Source organism: Falco rusticolus, chromosome 2 (assembly GCF_015220075.1).
Source record: "Falco rusticolus isolate bFalRus1 chromosome 2, bFalRus1.pri, whole genome shotgun sequence".
NCBI lineage: Eukaryota > Metazoa > Chordata > Aves > Falconiformes > Falconidae > Falco > Falco rusticolus.
Window position 1 is genome coordinate 86,311,797 of NC_051188.1, and position 11,313 is coordinate 86,323,109.

General features: G+C 40.7%; 1 protein-coding gene across 2 annotated transcripts in view; it reads right to left on the minus strand.

The window, feature by feature from the left end:
* GK (glycerol kinase) overlaps positions 1-10,918 on the minus strand; it is a 36,761-nt gene extending 25,843 nt beyond the window's left edge. For both annotated transcript variants that reach the window (XM_037377029.1, XM_037377028.1), the window contains exons 1-5: positions 10,697-10,918; positions 2,650-2,723; positions 1,885-1,991; positions 1,240-1,317; positions 184-263 (exon numbers count right to left, since the gene is read on the minus strand). In XM_037377029.1, the coding sequence (XP_037232926.1) occupies positions 184-263; positions 1,240-1,317; positions 1,885-1,991; positions 2,650-2,723; positions 10,697-10,774 (417 nt within the window). In that variant the 5' untranslated portion in view covers positions 10,775-10,918. The remainder of the gene's footprint in view (positions 1-183; positions 264-1,239; positions 1,318-1,884; positions 1,992-2,649; positions 2,724-10,696) is intronic.
* Between the last annotated feature and the right edge of the window lie 395 nt (positions 10,919-11,313).

The following is an 11,313-nucleotide window of genomic DNA, read 5'->3' on the forward strand; positions in this document are numbered from 1 at the left end:
AGGAAAATAAACATTTTGCAGCCTCAGATTGGTGTGTAGCATTAAGCAAATTTTTTATTATTTGACAAGGTAAGAAAGGACTAGAAGCTACAACTGACTTACTTTGTTTTGGGGAATTTTAAGCACGCATCTCCAGAACATTAGAGTTCAGATACTATTTAAATGCTTTGCAAAATCTCTTACCTTAAAAAAGGCTTTATTTTTCCCTGGAATTCTTTTAAGAAGCCGTTCAACTGTTGACTGGGTTCTAAGGTCAAGCCACACTAAAACCACAAATAATTAAGTGATCAACTAATTTAATACACAAAAAGTAACATGTAGAAGCTGCTTCTACAAAACTAGAGCTCTTGTCAGTAAATTCCTGTCTTTATTTTTAGCTTTTCATGTAGCTGAAAGAATATTGTATTGCCTTTGTATTTTAAATGCACTGTTGTAAAAATTAAAAATGGTTAGATAAACTGATTTAGAAGAACAAATGGTATGAAAAATCAAACAGGATTTTCCACATAACAGGATATATACTTTTCTCAATCACAGCATAAGCAAAATACTACTTCGTTTACAGTGGATGACTGTCATTAAACTAAGAGGTTAAAACAAATAGCAGGTTGATTATTTACTATTCCTATGAAAACTTTGAACTCAAGTGCTATGTCAGAGTTATCAAGGTACAAGCAGGCTTAAGATAAAGCTGTTAACATATATTTGAATATAGAAGAGTCCTGATTTTTCAGTGATACTAAGCTAAACTAAATCTGGCACTTGACATGACTTATAAGAGTAAATCTATGCAATTACCATTTCTCAGCTGACATGATCTGAAAAGCTAAGTTAGGTTAAAAATTAAGATCCAAAACAATATTTAAACCTACTGGAAATGCTTTTCCTTTAAAGTTAAATCAAAAGCATCCTGAAAATTTAGTAGGCTTTTTAATTTAGGAGGAAGTGATTGGGGTGCAAGTAAAAGCTTCATTACATGTCAGGGATGTACAAAACCCCTCAGGAACGGTTTTTTTTATTAAAAGCCATTAAGTGATTTATTAAGCAATAATTTTAACAGAGTAGGTTTTTCTTAGTTGCACTGGTATATATAAACACAGAGCTTATGACACAGGTATCAAAAAATCAAGGAAGTGAAGAGGCAAGGCCACAGTGAGATCTGCACAGAAAACTAGGAAAGCATTTTTCTACAACATGCTCATTTTATGATTTTACATATTCAGAAAGCATAGTAGTTACCAATAGCATTATAAAGAGGTTCTCCAGTTGTCTTGTCCCAAACCACTGTTGTTTCTCTCTGATTGCTGACTCCAATGGCTTCAGGACAAAATAGAAAGAAGTATCCTTTTCAGAAGGTTTGTTTTCCCCTTTTGGGGAGTGAGGGAGGGAAAGGAGAGGTGGAAAGGAGGGAGGAACAGGTAAGGAGAAGAGGAAAGTAAATGGGAAATAAAAAGATTCCAACTTTTTCATGCTACAATTTAGAAATGCTACTTCTAAAAGCTCATCATTCAACATTTGCTGCTTAACTTAGGTGCTCTAAATCTTTTTTTTTTTGCTACAAATTGAGACAACACAAGCACCGACAGGGAAACTAGCTTTTCCCAATAAATCCCAATTTAAATTTCAGAATCTCTTAATTCATCACTTGTCTCTGTGATTTTGCAAGATTAGATTAAGTCTACTTTGTAGATTCTGCATTGCTAATCTACACAAAGGATTTGCTTTCACATTGCTTCAACCAAACTGCTCTCAATGCCAATTTAGCTTTTCTCTGAGGTCAGCACATGCTGCCACCTTTCTATTTATTGACTTAAAAACTAGAGAATTTGACTTGCTCAACCATGAGTATGTTAAAGCCCTCAGTTACCCTTAAGTAAGGAATACCTCTTATGTTAGTGATGTCTATGTTCAGTTGTTGCAGTTTCTCACAGGTCCTCTCCACACATTCATGGACAGACTTTAGTATTTCCTTTGGATCTTGTTCCACCCACCTTTAACAAAAAGTAAACACCAGTTAATAAAAAGACAAAAAATTACATTTAGGGGGAAAAAAAGAAATTATACTCTGAAAAAACAGCTAAGCATTTTGACACAAACATTAACTACAAAGTATGTTTTACATATCTGGAAATTGTGCAATGAACTTCAAACCCTTTTAAAAGAGTAAGTTGTATTTTCACAACAAAACCATCTGCAGAAAACAAAGAATTTTGCTTTGTTTTATTCTATACTTCTGCTTTGGCAGCAAATGGCAGGTCAGTTAAGAACAAACAAAAAAAAAAAACACCTCAGAGAACAAACTAATCAATTTCTATGGACTAAACTGAAGACTACGATTAAACTGTAAAAATGTCCAGCTTTACCACTTTAAAAAAGACTTTAAGTCTCATTTAAACTTTAAAGTTTAAATTTTAAATGTGTTAATGAGTGGTCAGAGTAAAATGCTAAGTATTTTTAGTTTACTTAAATCAGAGCACATGCCAGACACCCAATGTGAGTTTTTTATGCCACTTTTCCGACTACAGTCTTTTATAGCAGATACTATGTTCTTAATGATTATTAATCAACTTCACTTTTGATCATTCATAGATAAATATACATAAGCTTTACCAATAAGTACACAAATTAAAAACCACCGAAAATTCATACCCTTCTTTAGGGAATTTCTGCTGTATCTCAACTTGATGGTGACTCAAGAGCTCTGCTGTTTTTGCATTAAAAACCTGCAAATAAATTACATGACAGGATTTCCTATGAACACAGAAGTTTAAACAACAATAAATGAACATTTATTATTTTGAATAAATACAGTGCTGTGATAATTGATAGTAATTGTCTATTATCAACCCAAATATCCATATAACCTGGGTTCAGATAGATGATTTTTGTAATTAAGGTAAGCAAAGAATATTTTAGTAAGCTTTGCTGTCCATTATAACTGCTGTTTTTTCTTGATGGATTGGGAAAGAACCATATTTTTTTCTTGTAGAGGTTGTGGAAATTAAACTGATGATGCATTTTAGAACACACCTCCCAGTAAAACACCCACTGCTAGTCATAATAACATTTCTTTAGTTTCTGCACTGATACTCCAATGCCAGAACTATGCCTTTTCTTGGGTTAGCTCACATTTAGGAAGAGTGATTTTAAGAGACAGACAATCACATGTAGTTTCAAAATGACAAAGGGGACCAAACTGAAGAAAGAAAAAGCACCTAGGCAGAATCCAGTTTATTTCAAAACAAACTACAAATACAGAGCTTGTGAACTATCTGACAATAAAAGAATGTCACTGCAGCAACACAATACATTAAAAAAGAAGAAAATGCAGAAGTGACTTAGATTTGAATACATTGCAATAAAAAACAGCAGAGAATCCTGAGGACTATACTAATGGCTGTTCTTAAGGCATCACAAGTTAGAGGCTCTGCCTTGCAGTAAAAGCTCAGCTAGAATACACAACAGTCTTAATTAACCATCAGTGGCCTGTTTCCAAAAGTAATCTACTGTGGCCAAGCTAAGATGACACCCAATAAAACATCCAACTTCATTGTACCATGAGTAAACCAGCATAACTGACTGGGCAATGATGAAGTTCCTGTGAGAACAGCTCTTGCTCACTAGCATCATGCAGAATCTTTTGAAGAACACTCAGGGACCTAGAAAGTAAAATCTAACAGCAGCTTCAGGTGAACTGCAAAACATGCCAGTGGCACACCATCCTGTCTTTTTTTATGGCAAGCAGAGGAGGGTTGGCTTTAGAAACCACTCGTGCTAAGGTACAAAACTCAGTTATACCCATCCACTCTGTGGGATATAACTGAAGTTTTTCTAGACTTCCTTGGTAATGCTCTCCTCTCATTCCACAAATTCTAAGACTTTCTCTTAAAGCTTTTAATCCATAAACTCTTGATTTCATTTAGATAGTACAGTTTACTCTGAAACTATTAGAACAATTCTGACAAAGTGCAGATGAAAGTTCCAATTCTCCAGTTTCTTTGAAACTTTAAAGTGTTATCTTTAGAGTGAAACTTTGATGACTAGAAACATTCTATATATATATATTAGAATCATAGAATAATTCAGGCTGAAAGGGACCTTGAGAGATCTCTAGTACAACCTCCTGCTCAAAGCAGGGTCAGCTGTGAGATTAGACCAGGTTGCTCAAGGATTTTTTCTAGGCAGGTATTGAAAACCTCCAAGGATGGAAAGACTACAACCTCTCTGGAAAATACTAGAAGTTATTTTTTCCCCTCCACTGCCAAAAAGACAAGTTTTTAAAAGGTACTAGTTTGTCCTTTTCTGTTGTCAGTTGGAAAGATTAGATAGAAAAAGCACCACTATTCTTTTTACCATATTTACTTGTACAAATTTAATCTACACCTCAGGCTTGACATGAAGATATCCTAACAAAAGGGTAAGCTCTGTCAGTACTTAGATGTTTGGAAGGAATTAGTATAATGGGATACAGGTCTTAAAACACTGTGCAACATAGTTAGTAGGAGAGATAAGGTTTTGCATGTACGCAGAAAAATTTTTTACTTGAAACTGCTTTTCTGCCTAAAGCATAGTAACATTTACTAAGTTTTTATAATAAAGATAGCAGAAGACTTTTTATTGAACCTGTATGTATCTGCTCTACTAGCAATGTCAAATATCGTTCAGTAATCATTCACCATTAATCATTCAGTATTCCTTGAAACAGAAGGCAGTACATAAAGATTCCTACTGTTAGCAGGAAATAAATACAGATTCAATTAGACAAGGTCATTCATTGAACCTGGAGTGTGTGGCCTGCTCTAAAATAAAAATAAATATATATATATTTACATATATAAATATAAAAATAGAATAAAATAAAAAAAAGGTGAAGCTCTAGCACAGCAAAATGTTTTGCTTCCTTCTAAACAAGCTGCTCAAATAGCAATAAATTATCAACTGAAGCAATAACACTATAAATGCATAATTTTTTTCATGCCCATCGAGAAGAACTAGGTAAACATGCTTTCCTAATCCATCAGGAACAAAACTGCAAGCTTCTGACATCCTCAACAAAAGCATCAGACATTCCCTGTACCTCAAAGCAAGGGATTAAAACCTTTCACTGGGAACAATACCATGTTCTACACTGATAAACAGAATTCTGATACACAAAAGAATGCCAAACATAAATGAGTCATTACAATTAAACCTAGAAGACGATAAACAAAGTAGGGAATAAATAGAATGCGACCTGCCCTCCTTCCCTGCCCAAGTCCCCGTCCCCTGCCTGCCCCCCCTCTAAAAAAAAAACAACAACCGACAACAAACCAACCATAGCCCTGATGCCAAAAAAAAAACAACCCTAAACAATTGTTTCTCTCTGACAGTGGTAAGAGAGATAAAGAGGTGACAATGGGTAATTCAGGTAAGGTCAATACATTCCTGTTGAAACAAGTTTGAGGTGTATTTCTGTCAGTGCTTTCTTTCCTTTCATATCCATTAAGAACTGGTTCCAGTTTATGGTACTGATCTCTCACTTTTTGTAGGGGGGATGGAAGTCAAAGTCAGTTTTGCCCTCATTTTATGAGCAGTACTCACAAAATAATTGCCTAGGTTATTCGGACATGCAGAGCTATCCGCAAAGACTGAAAACCACCAGATATGTACTGAATTCTTGGGTGACAGATTAAAGACAATAAATAAAAAACATCCTCCTTCCACTCCCAACAAATTATCATACAAAGAATTAGAGCTTGAGCATTGAATCTCAAGAGTGAAGGAGAGAAGAAAGACCTATTTAGCTATGCTGTCCGTAAGCAAGCACACAAGCACTGGGCTGATCACTGAATTTGAGCTCTTTATAGGGTCTCTAGTGTAACACATGACATCATATGAAGGGGTGCAAACAGTTGCATGGTATTACACCAAGTCTTTATGACCTTAGTGGAAAAGAATTCAGATCAATCAGCTGTAACAATTTTCAAAGAATGAAAAGAAATAAGACAAACAGAAACATGAGGCTCAGGGAAGTGATGCAAGAAGCTGCACAGCTGAAATTACAATAATGAAGACAGATTTTAGAAGTAACTTTCCATGCTTTGCCAGGTAACTGCCTGCAGAAATGCTACTTCTGTTAGTTTATGCTATACTTTCATGAGCTCCTGTTAAGCTAGAAATGTTACAGCTTTGCAGGCAAGCAAGCTCAGAGCTGGAGTTCTGAAAACGCACTGAAATCAACCCAGCTGGGGGAAGGATGACAGACAAACGTAACTCCACCTTTAGCATTTAACTAGAATTATCAGGCAATCAGAATTTGTGTACGTACGTACAGTTTAACAAGTCTCCTAGAAATTATCTTGCTTGGAAGGCTCCTAATGAACACACCTCCCTCCCCCCCTCAAGGAGGCGCTTATGATTATGGGAATAAAAAGTAAAAATTGCAATACATTTTAAGTGATAAAAACTAAGACTTAGGGAAAAACTGAAGTATTTGAAATATTTTCAACCCTTCTTGTTAACTATACAATCAAGTTTTGCTTTTTCCCAAAAGGTCATGTTACCTCAGTAGAAGAGTGAAATAGATTCCCCTCTGAAGGGTAAGCTCAATGGGTACACCAATTTTTTCCTTATCTAAACCCAGGTTTTGTTTCCTGAAAAGAATGCTTACAGTGTGATATAGCTTTATTGGGATGCTTCTTTGGGAAATGAAGGAAGAAACACTCCACTCAGGTGGAAAAAAAATTGTCTGTGGCTGACTGACAAACCTAGGACCTGAAGTTCTGTACATGTATGTGTACACTGTATGTGTACTTTCGATTCTTGCTGTTCCTGGATAGAATGCCAGAAAGACTTCAACCCGCAAATAGCTTTCAAGAGATCAGGCAGTGGCTCAGCCAGCCATTAGCTTCTGATCCCAAGACTTTTAGCAAAAGAAGTTAACAGTGGATTTTTATGATAGGATTCTTGAAAAAAATAAAATCAAACACAAGAGAAGCACGTATTTGATGAAAATATTTGGCCAAATATCTAGACCAGAATTTATTCACGTGGGTACACTTGTTTAGCCTACTCAATTTATTTTCCTGCTTGATATCTTACAGAAAATGAGCCTTAGGCAATTGGACTGGTACTCAAAGCACTGCACTCTCCCTGGTAACTCTGAATCTGTTATCCAGGTTCAACCTAACTTTACAGGAAAGCTGAGATCTCAAAAATAATTACAGCTTATTTTGCAAAAGCAAGTAGCTTAGCAAAGATCCAAATTAAGGTTTCCAGAGGGTAAAACCACAGCACAAGCTAAAACTGTATGTGTATTGTGTGTGAGAGGCAAGGATAAATGAGGAGTGACAGTAACAGAAATGTACCTACATTCTGGTGCTTCTTTATCATCTATCTGTGTTCGTACAGTCTCGTTCACGTAAGCAAGAGAATCTCTCAAAACTTGTGTCTATATATAGCATAATTATTTCTAAAAGGAATCTCTGGAGGTTGTCTAGGCCAACTCACTGCTCAGGTAAGCTTAAATTTAAAGTCAGACCAGTTTGGTCAAGGCCTTTTCTCATCCAGGTGTTGAGTATCTGCAAGGATGGAAATTCCACAGGCTTTCTGCACCCCTGATCCGGAGCCCCTCATAAGTCAAAATTTTTTTCTTTACATCTGTTTGAAACTTCACTTGCTGCAACTTCTGTTCACTGCATGTTGCCTTTTTCTGTGCATGTCTGAGAAAAGGTTGGCTCTGTATTCTCTACAGACTGTGGTTAGACAGCTGAAGACACTGCCTTAGACTCCCCTATGAAGAAACAACCCCTGATCTCCCAAGTTCTCCTCGTGTGCCTTGTGCTACAGCACAGTGATCATGTTAGTGACCATTTGTTGGACAAACCCCAGTTCTTCCGATTCTCTCTTCCTCTGGGGAGGCCAAAACCAGCCACAGCGTTCCAGATGCTGCCTCTTACGTGCCATGCAGATGGCAATAATCACTTTTGTTGATCTGCAGTCTGTACTTTTCTTCATGTGGTTAATCTTCACCACAAGGACGCGCTGCTCACTTATATTAAACTTGCTGTCCAGCAGGCATCTGGGTCCTTTTCCAACAAGCTGCTTCTTAGCATTCTGTCCCAAGCGCCAAACTTTGTTGAACTTCATGAAGCTTCTGTCAGGCCCCTTCTCCAACTGGAATTCCAGTCAACTGCTTCTTCTGGTCTGTAGTCACCTGTAAACTTGAAAGGGCATTCCAACCCATCCCCCAGGTGGTTGATGAAAATACTATAGTATATCAGCCCTTTTACAAGTGGAACACCACTTGTAAATTGGCCACCTGTAACTGTAAGTTTAGACTGAACTGTTGACACCACCCTTTGGCCGCAAAGGAGAAGCCAGTTTTTCACCCAGACATCTTTAACCCAGTAAGTCTTCCATCTTAAAAAACTAGGTAACCGTTGCACTGTACTACTGAACAGACATGTGCAAAGTAACCAACACTTTGATTCTGACTGGTGACTTGGTGAAGATTAAAATTGTTGGAAGCCCTGAAGAAAAAAAATGTAGAGAGATCAATGAGAAAGGTATGCAAAACAACTAAGACAGTAAAAGATGGAGAGATAGTAAGAGAGACAGGGAAACAACTCAGGCAAAAAGAACACCACATCACATTTTGGCTTAAAATAATTCAAAGCAAAAATCTCCCTTCTAACTGTAGCAATCTCTTTCCAGCACAGAATTCTCCAGATATATGTGCTATTATCTGTGTAATTGATGCAACTTGTAGTAGATTCCTGCACACTTTGCCCTTTTCCTCCCCCCACCCCATGTTCTGATTCAGTTCAGTGATGTACCTTTTTTTCTCAAATCCACATACCTTAATTATCATACTAGTTTGATCAACTGCCAAGTGTAGGCCAGCACTGTATTTTGAAATTAATTAAGAGAAAATGAGATGGATACAAGAAGAACTGAAGAATGACAGACATAATATACTTTTTTAAAAAAATAAGGAAAGAATTATGGCCTCTTATTTATTTGTGTAAGCACCTGAATCCTCAAACAGAGGAAACATATCTCATGTAGACAGAAAAAAACCCTGACTGTATACAAGCCATTGATGAATGCATCTGGTATAAGAAATTCCTTGTCAGAAGAACTTGTAAAAATACCTGTAAAAAGAGCTTGAATATAAATTTAAATCCTTCAGTGTCTCTTTTATTTCTACTAGTCTTATCCTTTTAGGCTAAGAAAAAAGGTAACTTGGTATACACGTAAAGCAGATAGAATTAATCTTCAGGTGTTACAGGGAACTTCTCCAAATGCTTTTCTGAAATGGACTCCTGACTGGCATTCAAGATAGTCCGGTGGTGTCATTTGTCAGTTTGAAGTTTCTCTCCACCCCCAGATCTGGGTTTTGTCATTTGACAATCCCATGAAGGTCGTGATATTGAGTAATAATGGTAACACATGTCAAGAAGATATTCTAGTCTCCTGCTTCATGAAAGAACATTCCACATGGGGGATGCATTAAAAAAAAAAAAGGAAAGCAAAGGAAAAGGGAAAAGAAAAAAAAAGGAGAAAGAAAAAATGAAAAAGGAGAAAGAAAAAAGGAAAAAAGGGAAAAAAGAAAAACGGGAAAAAAGAAAAAAAAAAGCCAAAACATTTCTCTTCCCAGTTCAACACTGTATATTTGACAACATTTTTTGTATTTAGTCATTATTCCTCTTCCATGATGGAAAACGTCACTGGGATCTAAATCAAATTACCATGACTTACTGACTAGGCGACTGGACATTTGGAGAGATTTGCAAGCAGGAAGTTTACATAGTAAGTTTCATATATAATAACAACATTAGTTACTGTCTACTGCATAATATGGAAATAACTAGATCCTTAAACTAAAAGGCTTTTATATATATCTGATTAACATAGTCATTGCCCCATCCTTAAACAATCTTCCTCTAGCATTTAAACAAGCCCATCTTTAGTCCCGTCACCTGAAGTTGTGTGCAAGTGCACGGGATGCACTGACAATTTGGGATGTAGCCTCCAGAACTGCAGCAGTCATTCCAACAGGCCCAAGTAGGTTTTAGAGGGAAACACAGCAGTCATTGCATTGTCTGAACACTAACTAACCACAGCCACTGAATTCACAGGGATCTGTTCCTCCCGTGCCTGAGCACTGCGCCCACTTGATTCGGTTCAGGGCGAGATATCCGGCAGATTTAAAACACAGCCTGCCCGAAGGAGCAGGATTTTGCAGCCCCCTCAAGCAGCAGCTGCCCTCCGGCTTGCTCTGGGGCCGGACGGGCACTGCCGGTCCTGCCGCCGGGCCTGCTCCCCTTCGTTCTGCGCGGGCCGGGCAGCGCTGCTCGCCCCCCAGCGCGGCGGGAAGGCGACGGGGGTCTGATCGCTGGGGGGACACCGCCGGCCGGCGGCCTCGCCACCCCAGTACCCACCAGCACCCGCCTCTCCGGGCGGCGCGGCAGCCCCGGCCCGCCGCGGGGATGAGGGATGCCGGCCCAAGGCAGCAGCCGGGGCAGCGGTAGCACGGCCCTGCGCGGCCCGCCCCCCTGCCCTTCCCCAAGGGCACAGCAGAGGCCAGAGGGACCCCGCGAGGATGCAGGAGAGGGAAGGAGCGGGCGCAGCGGCTCCCTCAGGCCGCGGGGCCGCCGCCCGTCCCTGCGCGCCGCAGCGCCAGAGGCCACCCCAAGCCCCAAGATGTGCTCACCAGGAAGCGAGTGGAGCTGGTGCCCTGATCGATGGAGCCCACCAGCGGCCCCAGCACCATTCGGTCCGACGCGGCCATGACCCCGCTTAGCCGCCCGCCGGGTCCCCTCAGCGATCCCGCAGCGATCCCTCAGCGAGCGGCTAACGGCCGCGCTGACACTGCCCCGGCCGCTCGCGGCCAGCGGCTCGTGGCTGCCGGGTGAAGCCGGCGGGGGGGCGGGGCAGGCGGGCAGGCGGGGCGGGGGGCGCTGCCGCGCGCATTGTCAGCCCGCAGCCAACCAGCGCTCGGGGCGCGGCGGGGCGGAGGGGCGGGGGCGGGGCCGGGAGGCGCAGGAAGTGGGCCAGCGGCGGGGGCGCGGCGGGGGGGTCACGTGGTGGGTGGTGCACAGCACGCCCCCCGCCCCGCCCCGCCCCGCCCCGCCCCGCCCCCGCCCCCCCCCGCCCGCCGGAGAGCCGCTGGCATGAGGGAAGCTGTCGGCCTGAGGGGGGGCGCGGGAAACCTGAGGTGTTTCCTGGGGGAGGCGTGTGTCGCTTCGGGGCGAGGGTCTTCGGAGGGCTGTGCGGGACTCCGGAGGGAGTCTGCTGGACGAGATTTCGGGGCACCAGTCTGGGGTCATC